The 14,214-nt window shown below is 45.3% G+C and overlaps 2 protein-coding genes across 2 annotated transcripts; both read left to right on the top strand.

Annotated features, from left to right (window-relative positions):
* Positions 1–336: 336 nt before the first annotated feature.
* Positions 337–1,419, top strand: LOC134290152 (uncharacterized). The gene is made up of 2 exons (XM_062857205.1): positions 337–964; positions 1,019–1,419. Exons 1-2 carry the CDS (start codon positions 337–339, stop codon positions 1,417–1,419), a joined length of 1,029 nt encoding a protein of 342 aa, XP_062713189.1.
* Positions 1,420–1,527: 108 nt separating this feature from the next.
* Positions 1,528–3,423, top strand: LOC134290151 (uncharacterized). Its single transcript, XM_062857200.1, has 2 exons — positions 1,528–2,999; positions 3,147–3,423. Exons 1-2 carry the CDS (start codon positions 1,528–1,530, stop codon positions 3,421–3,423), a joined length of 1,749 nt encoding a protein of 582 aa, XP_062713184.1.
* Positions 3,424–14,214: the final 10,791 nt, after the last annotated feature.

The raw sequence follows: 14,214 nt of genomic DNA, 5'->3' as shown, positions 1-14,214 counted from the left end.
CCCACCTGTCAAATCCTCCGTCCCGTCGCAGAAGAAACCTCCGTCGTCAAACCAGCAGCAACACCAAATACAACCACACACCAGTAGCCATTCCACACCAACCCAGACCATTACACCGTCCACAAGCGCTCTCCCTGTTACTCACTCTCCAAACACTCAACCACTGCACACCACAAATCAGACATGCACAAGCCAGAACTCCGTTTCCCTCTCAGTGAGCAACCGTACCGGAGATGTCCTTCTCTCCACTGCTGTGGAGCAGTCTCTGTCAAGGACCAGTACGGTGCGACACGACTAGCCAGAGCTTTGCTAGATTCGTGCTCGCAGTTCTGTTTCATGACCACCAATTTCAGTCAAAAACTGAAACTCCGTGGATTTCCCGATCACTTGACTGTTCAAGGAATCGGAGGTTCCAATTCAGTATCCCGTAGACGAGTGAACGCTCGGATCCTTCCCCGGTCCGGTGATATTTCGTCCTACAACGAGGACATGTCGTTCTACATTCTACCGGAGTTGACAGCCACTCTGTCAGTCCAAAGGGTCAGTGTCGGTCAATGGAAGCCGCCATCCAGTATCGTGTTGGCCGATCCACAATTCTGTGAGCCCGAGCAGATCGACATCATCATCGGTGCCGAGTATTTCTACGATTTTCTCACCGAAGGACGAAGCAAGATTAGCGAGGAGGGACCAACTCTGCAGAATACTGTCTTCGGTTGGATTGTTTCAGGACGCATTCTTGATCAACCAGTGAGTCCAACGCAAGCAGTTTCGTTTTCGTGCACGCTAGCGGACATCCAGGACCAGCTAGCACGCTTCTGGGAGTTGGAGTCCTGCAAGTCCAGTAGCATCCAGTCGGTAGAAGAATCAACGTGCGAGACCATCTTCGACGAGACAACAACTCGGGATAGCAGTGGCAGATTCATAGTGTCGTTGCCGAAGAAGGAGTTCGTCATGCAGCAGCTTGGCGAGTGTGAAACGATTGCCACTAAACGTTTCTTAGCCTTGTAACGACGACTAGAAGCCAACCCCGAGCTGAAGACTCAGTACCATCAGTTCATCCGAGAATATGAGCAGCTTGGCCATATGAAGCAGGTGGACAGCGAAGATCCAGACTTTCCCATCTTCTTCCTTCCGCATCACGCAGTGTTGAAGCCAGACAGTACCACGACGAAGTTGCGGGTAGTATTCGACGCATCCTGCAAAACGTCCACAGGAGTTTCGTTAAACGATGTCCTGATGGTCGGACCCGTCGTTCAGGATGACCTGCTGGTGATTCAACTGCGTTTCCGTCTCCACCGAATAGCCGTTGTCGCAGACATGGAGAAAATGTATCGGATGATCCTCGTCTATCCGTCAGATCAACGGCTCCAGTGCATTCTGTGGAGGGATACTCCGAACGAACCTATCCCCACGTATTAGTTAGTTACAGTAACGTATGGGACAGCATGTGCTCCGTACTTGGCGACCAAGTGTCTGCAACGGCTGGCAGAACTTGAGGCTAAAAGATATCCTGTAGCGGCGAAGGCAATGAAGGAGGATTACTATGTCGACGATATGCTGAGTGGAGCCGATAACCTTGAAGCCGCTACGCAGCTAACCAGCGAAATGCTCGAGCTTGCTTCCTCCGGTGGTTTCACTTTGCGGAAATGGAACTCCAATTCCAGCGCACTCCTGGATCAGTTACCAGAGAATCTCGTCGACCGCCGGCCGGAGCTTGAGCTGGATACTGCAAACACTCCAGTGAAGACACTCGGGTTGCTCTGGGACACCACTTCAGACAGTTTTCTCTTCCGTTCACCTGTGTGGAACTCAGCAGCACCCATCACCAAGCGAAGTGTGCTTGCGGACACAGCACGTTTATTCGATCCCATCGGCCTGGTGGGGCCTGTCATCGTCGCAGCGAAGATATTCGTTCAAGACCTGTGGAAGCAGAAGTGCGACTGGGACGAACCGTTACCCGAAGCATTCCTGTATTTTTGGACCGAGTATAGGAGAAATCTCTCCGCCCTTTCGTCGTTATCGATTCCTCGGTGGGTGGCGTTCAGTACGGATCTGGCTTCCGTTCAGGTTCATGGCTTCTGCGATGCTTCCAACAAGGCATATGGAGCATGCCTCTACCTCCGCAGTACTACCTTCGGCGGTTCCGTAGTAGTGCGCCTCATCACAACCAAGTCCAAGGTCGCACCACTTGAAGATCTGAAGCGGAAGAAAAGGGTTCAGACCACTCCCCGGCTAAAACTCTCCGGAGCATTGCTACTCAGTCACCTATACGAAAAGTTCGTCGCCAGCACAGCAATTCAGCACACCGCCTGCTTTTGGGCCGATTCGACGATCGCGATGTACTGGCTCTCGTCGCTGCCGTCACGGTGGCAAATGTTTGTAGCAAATCGTGTGTCGGAAATCCAACACGCCACGAAAGGATGCCCGTGGAACCACGTAGCCGGTGAAGAAAACCCCGCCGATATCATCTCTCGGGGAATGACACCAGCTCAGCTGCAGTACGAAAGGCTGTGGTTCGAGGGACCGCTGTGGCATCGTCAGGACGCGAGCATCTGGCCGTCCAAGGCTCCAGAAGAGGAAATCGATCCTGCCATACTGGAAAAGAAGAAGGTCGTTGCGCTCCCAGTGACGGCTGAGTCCGTTAGCGAAATATTCAGTCTCCGTTCATCGCTGTTCAGTTTAATCAGGTTGGTCGCTGGCATCCGCCGGTTCGTGCACAACACACAGCACAGACAGGACAGACGCACAGGGTTTCTGACGGTCCCCGAACACGAGCAGGCCTTGACATTTCTGGTTCAGCTGGCGCAACAAGAAGCCTTTCCAGCTGAGATAGCAGCGTTAAAAAAGAACAATCCAGTCAGTCCATCATCTTCGATAAGCAGATTGAATCCAGTCCTCGTCAGTGGAATCTTCTGTGTGGGAGGCCGACTAGCCAAGGCGCCAGTGTCAGCGAGTCGGAAACATCCGATGATTTTGAGTCACCATCATCCACTGGCAAGGTTGGTCCAGCACTACTACCATTGCAAGCACTTCCATTCCGGATTGCAGCTTCTCGTGTCCACTGTTCGTGAGCGTTTCTGGATCACGCGCATCAGGAGTCTTGCCAACTCTGTGTTACACGAATGTGTTCGTTGCTTCTGAACCAGGCCGAAGGTGCTAGACCAGCTTATGGCCGATCTTCCGTCGGAACGAGTCTCTCCGGCACCTCCATTTCTTAGAGTAGGCGTGGATTATTGCGGACCGTTCCTGATCAAATACCCTGTTCGTCGCGTGACTCCCACGAAACATTACGTCGCCATTTTCATCTGCCTCGTTACGAAGGCAGTCCATCTCGAATTTGCTAGCGATCTTACCAGCGAAGCCTTCCTTGCCGTCATTTCAAGCGTACCATCGGCGACCGTGTGCTGCAGTACGACGAGATGATCACCGTGTAGCGATCCTCAACTCCCGGCCCCTCACGCCGGTCAGTAACGATCCGTCGGACTTCGAAGCGTTGACGCCAGGCCACTTCTTGGTTCAGTTCCAGAGCCATCTCTAGAAGATCTGCAGCGGAATCGGCTGTCAATGTGGCAGCAAGCGCAAGACTACGTTCAGCAAATCTGGACCAAGTGGTCCACTCAGTATCTGTCCGATCTCCATAACCGGACCAAATGGACCCGGAAACGGGACAACATCTCTGTTGGGACTCTAGTCCTACTCAAGGAAGACAAGCTTCCGCCACTTAGGTGGAAATTGGGCCGCGTCATTCAGATCCACCCCTGATCAGATGGCAACATACGCGTTGTTACTGTGAAGGCCAGGACGGCAAGTATCAGAATGCCATTTCGAAAATTTGCGTCCTTCCCATCCGCGACAACCTGGAGTCTGAGCAGATCTAATCTGCATTCTTTCGTCGATTCCACTGCTTCTTTGAACTGCGAACTCGTACCAAATTCCTGCCTACCGGAACCACTTGAGGTCTACAAAATCAGTATCCCATTCGTCACCTGTTGGTCATTCAGTGGCCAGCCTCAATTGTATCGTTCTGCATGTGTGAAGTCCACGGTGCCGTCCTGTCCGTCATTTTGAGGCGTTCCCGATTTTGTCGCCATTTCCATTTGCCAAGGTAGCAGAGGCGTTGCATCCATGCGTTCGTGGTGAAGGAGTATCCATGGCACCTCTAGATCCACCGGCGACCGCATCATCGGCTCGTCAACGTAGAATGCGTCTGCATCGTCCGCCCTACTAAAGCTCCACCGTTGCGCGACCGGGACATCGTCGGTGCTTTGGCACCCGCGGAGGCCAGGCGGCAAGTCATTTTATGATTGGGTTATATAGGTAAAAAAGCACCCTCTCATTTTCCAGATAGTGTTTCCATATGCTTGCCTGTGGACCGTGGACTCCATCATCCGTTTAGTCTGTCAACCTGGACATCATCGGCGTACCGACGTTCGATCGTTCATCCGGGACATCGTTGGGGCTTCGGCGCCCGCGGAGGCCAGGAGGCCTCCGCCTCCTGTGAAGTCTATTTAGGTTTGGGTTATATAGATGAAAAAGTACCCTCTCATCTTCCCATCGTAGATCCGCGGCATCCGGCCGTGGGACAATCCTATTTCCGTCCGTGGGATTGCCGACGATCCGTCTGTGGGACAACCGTCCAGCGGATTCGTGTTCGGTCATCCGAGTGAAGTAACCACAACCGTGGTAGTCAGTCATCCCGTCCCTCAAGTGCATCCGTGTTGGCAGAACCGTAGAAGGAACAGCAGCAGTCTTCGCAGTAGAGCAGTCGTCGAACATCCGAAGCCATCGTCATCGAGTCGACAGTCGTTGGCGGTTAGCTTCAACAGAAAAATAGCAGTCGTCGGTTTCGTACCACCGGCGTCATCCCTTGTTTCAGTAGCGGAAGTCAGTGTAGCAGTAAGGTTTAGTGTAGATGTAGAGTAGTTGAAATCGCCGAGTTTCAAGGTGGGTGGTATGTTTATACACATTTGAATTTGTCACACCCTAACACCCTAGCATATGTTCCACAAGAGAATCTCTCTTTACTCTCATTACTCCCGATCAACTCGAACCTCATCAGCTGTAGGTACACGCTATAGAGTACAACCCATTAGCAGTTAGTTATCTCGCAACCGACCGTGCGCGCAGACCGTCGTCGGGTTCTACCGCGACTGTGTTTTGAAGAACCAATAAATTCAATACGGTTATATCGAGCCAGTTTTTGTATCGCAATAAAAGTGTTTTAACGCCTTAATCGCGGGTCGAGTTCAGTGCCGTATCCGAAATCCGGTTCCAGTGTGATCCTGTCGGAACAAACCGTATAGTACATTTTTTTCATTATCGTCGCAACGCCTTTACCGTCATGACTAATGTTGTCACACACTACACTCATGCTGCCATCGATGCATGAATGTCGTCTACCATGAATGTAACATTTGGCACCATGATTGTAACACAAATCAAGATGATGGGAGTACGAAATGACAGTTTTGAAATGTAGAGTTGGAGTTCCAGTGGTTCCGAAAACTGCGAAAGAAAAATGCGGATAACTCGTGCTAGAGGGTGTCAAGTCAAGGGCGTTACTTGGGGTCTGAGGGGGTTTAAGGGGGATTTCAGAGGCATTCCAAGAAGCTTCAGAGCATTTTCAGCAGATATAAGAAACGTTACGGAGGCTTTACATTACATTTTTGAAGGTTTCGGAGGGTATAATGTGCGTTACATGGGGCTTCTGGGGGTTTTTGGGGGATTTCGGAGGCATTCCAAGAAGCTTCAGAGCAATTTCTGCGAGTTTCAGAAACGTTACAGAGGCGTTACACAGCGTTTTCTGATGTTTCGGAGGGTCTGAGGTGCGTTACATGGGGTTTCTGGGGGTCTTAGGGGGATTTTGGAGGCATTCCAAAGAACTTCTGAGCATTTTCAGAGGGTTTCAGTAACGTTACCGAGGCATTACATGGCGTTTTGGAGGTTTCGGAGGGTCTGAGGTGCGTTACATAGGGTTTCTGGGGGTTTAAGGGGGATTTTGGAGGCATTCCAAAGTGCTTCAGAGTATTTTCGGCGAGTTTCAGAAACGTTACGGAGGCGTTACATGGCGCTTTCTGAGGTTTCGAAAGGTCTGAGGTGCGTTACAGAGGGTTTCTGGAGGTTTTAGGGGGATTTTGGAGGCATTCCAAGAAGCTTCAGAGCATTTTCGGCAGATTTCAGAAACGTTACGGAGGCGTTACATGGCGTTTTCTGGGGTTTCGGAGGGTCTAAGGTGCGTTGCATGGGGTTTCTGGGGTTTTTGGGGCGGATTTTGGAGGCATTCCAAAGTGCTTCAGAGTATTTTCGGCGAATTTCAGAAACGTTACGGAGGCGTTACAGGGCGTTTTCTGGGGTTTCGGAGAGTCTGAGGTGCGTTACATGGGGTTTCTGGGGGTCTTAGGGGGACTTTGGAGGCTTCAGAGCTTCAGAGCATTTTCGGATTTCGGAAACGTTACGGAGGCGTTACATGGCATTTTTGGGGGTTTCAGAGGGTCTGAGGTACGTTACATGGGGTTTCTGGAGGTTTTAGAGGGATTTCGGAGGCATTCCAAGAAGCTTCAGAGCATTTTAGAATGGCGGAAACCCTCAGTAGTGTCCCTATATTGTCCCCGAAACCCCAAGCGCCATATTTAATTTCAAAATGGCCAAGGATATCGGGTTTCAACATCAACTCAATTAGCCAGATCCGAAAATATCCGTATGGCATGTGACTTTTTGATTTGTTAAACGTGGGCCGTAACTATTCAGTTGGGAGCCACTGACTTTTGTTCCCCTACTCCATTGGTGGTTATGACCCTCGGAACGCACAATCCGAAAATCTTTGTCTGCGCTTCTTCACACTTCCGGTTCCTAAGTTATACGCATGTGCCGTTCGCAGTTTTCGGAACCACTGGTATTTCTTTAGTTCACTCAATTTGAAAATCTACTACATTTTTTGCCGTGATTAAAAAAATGTCACAGTCACCCATGAATATTTCATCTGGTTATACGTGAATGTTTTTGTTGCATGATAGTCAAGACCATACACCCACGATTATCATGCAAACTACAGTTTTTGACAGTACATTTTGTATCTCTGGCTTTAATACCTAAAATTGTTATTGCTGCGTTATTCTACGAAATGTTATGAGAACATCACAATAACAGCTGGAGGTATTTGAGCAGAGTTTGGTATTGATGTAGTATTTGTTGGTTTAGCAGTGAAAATAGCCGAAGAAAAAGATTTTCTATTATATCATGAAGTTATCGAACAAATGAAACATTTAATAACAAGAAATGTTATTAGTTTGTTATTCAATAACTTTGGGATAACAAATACAGCACTTGAAATTTTAGGTATGCATTTATTATTGACATAACAAGACTTGTTATTTTCTAGGTGTTATTTATACAAAATTTTGGTATTGGTTTTTGTTATTTTGCCTCATATTACCACCTAATGAAGGGCATATCAAGGTATGGTAGTAGTTAAGATAAATACCATGATATGTTATTCTCTTGTTATTTTCATCTGCTCGGGAATGTAAGCAGAAATTTTAGGTTCTCAATTTTTGCCGCTAGGTGGTGCTATAAGCGTTTAATGATAAAACCCTTTGGTATTTTTGTGGGTGACTATATTCCAAACAACTTTGTCGAAGACCGCAAAGTGATCCGACGCCTGTGAGAAAAGTTATACTCTAGGCAAAGTGCGGTGAAGTATTGGGATTTCATTATTGATATTATTCTTTCACATGTACTGGAAAAACAACCATAATGTCTCGCCTCACTTTACCTAGGGTGGTATAACTCTTTTAACAGGCGTCGTATCACTTTGCGCTTTCCGACAAAGTTTTTAGGCATATAGTCACCTACAATAGTACCAAAAGGTTTTTATCATTAAACGTTTACAGCGCCACCCAGCGACAAAAATCCAAAACCTAAAATTTCTGCATACATTTGGTTACGTTTTCCCATACAAACTTCAAGTTCTTTGAGCGCCCCTTTAGGCTTAATCGATTTTGCTAAAATTTAGAACGTAACTTCTGGGAGTCCAAAACAACCGATTCAGGAGGTTAGACTTGGCATTTTTGAATATTTTTGTTTTTCATATAAGCGTGGGCCACCCTAATAAATAACTAGAGATCGAAAAAGCAATTTTAGCACTGTAGAGCATAAAAATGAAATGAGAATGTCACTTTGTTTAAATTTTGAAGACGCCATGATTCTTCTGGGTTAGTGGGTAGTATATACACATGATAATAAATGGTATGATTCTGGGATATATCGAACTGACTTATCGATAACTGAACATTTGATGCGACGGTCAAGAGCGCTATTTTGATCTTGTATACACCAAATTTTGATTTTCCCATCCAGCAAAACGAATTGCTGGATAAGCATCAGCAAATTACATTTTGCTGAAAGATCGGTTCTGCTAACTGATAAGTCAGTAAACATTGAAATAGCAGGCTAATCAGCAAAACACTTGTCAAACACTTACAATTTTCTGTAAAAAGTGTTCCTCGCCTCCTCATCGCGACTTCCAAACCGACGTTACACACTCAATCCTGAATTGCCTGTTCGGTACTTTTTTGACGAAAATAGAACAGCAGCACGATTTTGGTAGTTTCGGTAATCGATTTTACTGAGGCTCAGTACACCAACTGTCAAAAACGGGTGCAAAAGGTAAACAATCCATTATAGCTGTATTCAGCTGTTCTAATTTCGTCAAAAAATTACCGAACAGGGTATACAAAATTAAGTGTGTAGTACTAGCAGAAATCATGAAAACTCCGGCAAAAAAGTCTTCGGCAGCTTCTTAGAGAATAAAGCGCAATGTTTTAAAGTATGTCTCCTACATTTGTACACTGCTGGCTTAATTAATTTCAGCTAATTAGAAGTCATTTAAATAAAAGTTTTTGAAAAAAAAAAAACAAACAAAAAACGCAGCCGGAATCGAGCGCGGACAAAATGCTGTCAGAACTCATTGCTGATCAGCCAGCAAAAAATATAAATATTGCTGGATAGATTGCTACAACCAACCGCGGTTGTCCGTGATGGACTTTATCCGTCGTGCCCTCACCGGACCAAACAACCGGTTGTCCGTGAAGGACTTTATTTGTCGTGCCCTCGCCGGACCAACCCGCGGTTGTCCGTGGAGGGACTTTATTTAGCACACGATAATCACAACAAAAGACTAAAATCAATCGCAGTATTTAAATGATTAAATTGATACGTTTTCAAAATGAAGGTTGAAGGAAATCACATTCAGGAGCCATCAAGAAAATTTATTAAATACGTCACGTTTAGAGGAGGACGGGGGTTGTAAAAGTGTGAATCGTAGGTAAGGGGGCGGGGTTGTTCGAAAATACTCGATTTCTACGTAACGTACTAAACGAATGCTCCCTAAATGTTGTTTGAGAAAAGGCTACCACCAACAAAAGTCAGTATAGTGGTTTCTGCTTTTAGTGGTGTTGCGTGTACGTATACGTCACATTACACGAATACTACCTGAGTTACTGGTTGAAAATAGTAAACAAAAATCAGCTGTTCCCGGCAATATCAAATGGGCATATTTTCAACCAGTAGACACCAAAACGGGACATGCCAACAGTGGGGAAAAAATATTGAAAAAAAATCATTAGTTTAGTTTTATTGTTTTTGATACCATTTTTTTTTCTTATTCAGATCGTAGTGCTTCCACCTGTACAAATGCAAATAAATGATGAAGATGAGCAGTCTGAATTATCGTACAAGTAAGTATGTTATTTAAAAAAAAACTGCCAGAATTCCTCTGTCATATAATTTGCTAGAGATAAGCAATCGTTAACATTTTTCTTAGAAAAATAAGCAGGTTATTTTGTATCAATAATAAAAAACTGGTTTCGATTTGTTTAAGATGATGATGATTTCTATCTAACTAGATACATAAAAATGCATTTCTGTCTGTCTGTTCATCTGACCCATATTTTTTATCAGACCTATTCCAGCCAATCCTGCATACAGCTTTTTGAGTACATCGCAGTATCGCTTTCTTGAAAACAATCCATCGCCTGTGGCGATCTGCCTCGAGCATGACCATGAGTTGCTTAGGCCACAGCTTACCAGTACTTGGATGCCTAACGGTGTGGGCTCCGTTCCAGGCAAAAGCATAATTTTTGCTGAAACTCAGGTAAGTTAAATGTTTAGTGTTCGGTTGGATTTACTAAAAACATATTAAAATATTAATCAGAGTAATGTAAAAGAAGATTTTTTTGGTATATCTTTGGCTTACACTTCTATTCTGAACCAGTCTCGAAACTTTTAACAAAGTCCAGAGATAATGCAAAATTACAGCAACTCAACTAATAAAGGTAATAAAGGTGCTGTATAATAGGTCGATGAACATTGAACAGGTGATGCGTTGGGACATGGTATTCATGGCATTTCTGGAGGATTTGCCGTACGGTGGAGATCTGGTCCGTTGTCGACCGGCCGTAGATGATATCGGATTGGAAATTTCTCACAATCTTATTTACGTTAGTTGAAAGACAACGGAAGATGATCTGGGGTAGCACTTTGTAGGCAGCATTCAAAATGGTGGATGGCATCCATAACTTCCCTCAGCGATTTGGTCTGTTCCCGTCCTCTGCTGCACCAACATAACCATTTCCTTGTAGAGGTTTGCTGCACCAACATAACCATTTCCTTGTAGAGGTTGACTTTCTTGACTTTCTTGGACTGAAAGTCGAAATCCCACAAGAAATAATCATTTCCTTCACTGCCTTGATCCCCTACATTCTCTTTTCCATTCAAGGGCTGGTCGAAGTGTTGCTTCCACCTTCGATCACCTTACGTTTGTCCGTCAAGAGGCTCCCGTCCTTTTCCCTTCAAATTTCGGCTTACTGCACGAAGCTTTTGTGGGATGCTTAGCTCTACCAGCTCGAGCTTCTGGTAGAACTATCGTGTTTCTTGTGTACGGCACAGCAGTTCCATTTCCTCGCACTCCGCTTCTTCCTGACGGCGCTTTTTCTCCCGGAAAAGGCGGGTCTGCTGCTTCCACTTCTGTATGTATAGCTGCACATTCTGTCGGGTCCCATGCCTCAGTATTACCGCCTGCGATGCGTCCTACACATCAAAATCAGCTCGGTATTCCTCGTCGAACCAATCGTTTCGTCGACTTCGTTATACCAGCGGCGACATGGTCGCGATTTTTTCCGCCGTCAAGCTCGCAGATTGTGAATAATCCTCGGTACCCACTTACGTAATTTATGTTTAGTTCCTTACTGTCAGAACTGTCAGATTTGTGTAACACGCTAAATATAATTCACACCAAAAGCAATTTACACGGAAAAAATACACGGTAATGACTATTTATTGGGTACCGGACTGGACACATTGGACAAATTGGTTTTCTTTGGTACATCGAGGTCTTGAAATTAGTCTATGGTTTCGACTGCGTTGTTGATGGCTGCTTTGAATGTATTCCTACACTCCAGAGGGGCCTCATCGAGCACACCCGCGTCCAACAACGCTTCCTCGAGATTCTGCACGTATATAATATACACAACTATATTACGCGTAAATTTAAAAATTTGAATCCCGTGGCTGATGAAATGCGCAATGGGCTATCCCAGTGTAGAGAAAAAGCTGCAAAATATGCGTTGATCAATTATTTTTCAGACTTTACAGCTGTTACGAAGAAGATTGGCTCTCATCGACATGAGCTGCGATGGTAAATTAATCAGTAAATTAATGAGTAATTTTTATGAATTAGATGACTCATTTTTTAATTTAATATATTGAAATATATGGATGTTTTCCGAATGTTATCCGCCAAGAATTCTTTTTGGGAGTATCGCTGGGAATTCTATTTGGTGAATACGCCAGGAGATTCCTAATGGGGTTTCCGTCGAGAATTCTCTCTTGGGATTCGGCCAGATATTTCCTCTAGAGATTCCACTGAGGATTTCATCAAGGGATTTCACCGAAAATTTCATCCGGGAAGTTTACCTGGGGACTCTTCCGGTAATTCCATCTGGGATTCCGACCAAATCCCTCTGGAAATTCAGACAGCAATCCTCTCTGAAGATTCCACCAGGAAATCAATCTTATGACTGCGCCAGGAATTCCTGTGGAGAATTCACTAGGAATTCCCACTGGAGATTCCTCCAGAAATCTGAAGAATGCTCCAGGAATTCCTTCTGGAGGTTTTGACATGAGTTCCCACTGCACATTCTTCCAGAGGTTCCTTGTGGGGATTCCTCCAGGTTTTTTTTTCTGGAGACTTCGTCAGAAATTCTTTATTGGGACACCGCTGAGGGTGCCCTCTGAGGATTTGTCAAAAATTCCTTTAGGAGATTCCACCAGAAATTCTCTCTTGGCATTCCACTGGGAGTTCCGTCTGAGGATTCTAACCAAATCTGTCTGGGGATTCCGCAGGGAATTCTGCCTGAGGCTTCCGCCAAGAATTTCCTCTGCAGGAAAATCCCTTTGAGAACTTCGCTAGAAATTATCTCTCAGATATTCCATCAAGAATTCCTTTTAAAATGTTTGAAGGAAATTCCTTTAAAGATTCCACCAGGAATTTCCTTTGAAGATTTTGCCAGGAGTTCCCTTTGGGGGTTCCATATAAAATTTTCAAGACTTAATCATTTTATGGCTATATCGGTCTTTTTCTACTCAGAGTGTAAGGGAGAAGAGATCAAAGTGGATAATGAAATGAGAGACAGAGACAGTATTCGCTAGATTGCGAACAAGTGTGAAAATTTATAGAAGGTGAAATTAGGCATACAGGCCATGTATTGAACGAATACATCAAATGCGTGAAACTTCTGCCGTACGACCTGTACTTTGAAACAGATCGGCTTGGTTGGTAGATCATACCACCATACCAAGACTGGCAAAAGTTTCAGGCACCCGACTGCCTATGTATTGTTCTGTTTTCATCGCAAGTTCTATTGATCGATAGCTTTTTGCGGAATTCACACTTGCGTCCATAGCGCTCATCCTTTAAGGATTTCTTTAGGAGTTCATTTTGAGGATTCCCAAGAAATTCTCTCTGAATATTTCCCCGGGCGTTTTTTTCTGGAGATTCCTCCATAAAGTCCCGTAGGGATTCCTCCAGAAATTCGTTTCGTGGAATCCCTAGGAGATCCGATTTCTTCTGGGGATTCTTTTGGAGTAATTCTGGGAAATTTTTAAGGAGTTCCTTCTTTAGATTTCTCCAAAATGATCCCTCTGAAGATTCCTAAAGGAGTTCAATCTGGGTATTCTTCCTGATTTTTTCCTAGAACCTCCACCTTCTACTTCTGGGAATTCCCCTTAGGAACTCCTCCTTATTAACAGTGTTGTATCCTACCGATTCCCCTTTTATATAAACCTTGATTAATCAGCCCATCTGGCATCTCTGTAACTGCTCCTTTTGACAAATTCAGCTGATTTTGGGGGCCTTTGACAGTTTTCCATTGTAAATGACGGTTTAGCGTTTGCGCCTTTGTTCGGCAGATGTAAACAGTAGCATTGACCGACCTGTCAACTGAAAAGGCCTATACATTTTCATTACTGTTTAACTCCTAACAGAGAAAGTCGTTTTTTGTTCGCTCTTGTAAAGCTCTACGGAGTATTCTTCCTCTTTGTTGTGTTCGCTTTGAGGACGGATGAGTCATATGTGCCCAGCCGAGAAAATCGACCATCACAAACGTATTATAGACCAGCGAGGTTACATCCAGAAAGGTGAAAATTCCGTCTCCAAAGGGTTGAATGAAAGACACGAGCATGGGTATGAGTTCCAAGAATCAGAACATGGATTATTCGGGGCCATTCCAAAACATATAATTGGTTTCGGAGAGTGCCCACAAAGGACACATGCAGATTTTAGTTTAGAGGCTTGGTTCGACGATTAAAATGCCGTGAGCGGTGTCGACACCTCCCAAACGTCAAATTTCGTGTGAGAGTAAGCAGGCCAGAATTCGTGCAGTGGACCATAGTGGTTTCTGCTTTTGGTGGTGTTGCGTGTACGTACACGTTGCATTACACGAACACAACCTGAGTTACTGGTTGAAAATAGTAAACAAAAATCAGCTGTTTCCGGCAAAATCAAATGGGATCGCCTTTCGGTTGCTGATCATCAGCACTTCGATTTTGTGATGAGCTAATGCCAGCTTTCTCTCGCACATTCAATTTTCGACCATTTCTACCGCCGCCGAGGCCCGTTCTTCCTCTTCGTTCAGCGACCCACCGATTACTATGAGCACG

This window comes from Aedes albopictus, chromosome 1, assembly GCF_035046485.1.
Source record: "Aedes albopictus strain Foshan chromosome 1, AalbF5, whole genome shotgun sequence".
NCBI lineage: Eukaryota > Metazoa > Arthropoda > Insecta > Diptera > Culicidae > Aedes > Aedes albopictus.
Note: the sequence above shows the minus strand (reverse complement) of the source record. Positions and strands in the feature narration are given on the sequence as shown.

What these genes read in the sequence shown, in the direction of transcription:
- LOC134290151 (XM_062857200.1), top strand. Translation starts at nt 1,528, where the DNA reads ATGAAGGAGGATTACTATGTCGACGATATGCTGAGTGGAGCCGATAAC. An exon ending in CACCATCATCCACTGGCAAG is followed by an intron (nt 3,000 to 3,146) that starts GTTGGTCCAGCA and finishes CTTCTGAACCAG; the next exon opens with GCCGAAGGTGCTAGACCAGC.
- LOC134290152 (XM_062857205.1), top strand. Translation starts at nt 337, where the DNA reads ATGACCACCAATTTCAGTCAAAAACTGAAACTCCGTGGATTTCCCGAT. An exon ending in GTTCGTCATGCAGCAGCTTG is followed by an intron (nt 965 to 1,018) that starts GCGAGTGTGAAA and finishes AACGACGACTAG; the next exon opens with AAGCCAACCCCGAGCTGAAG.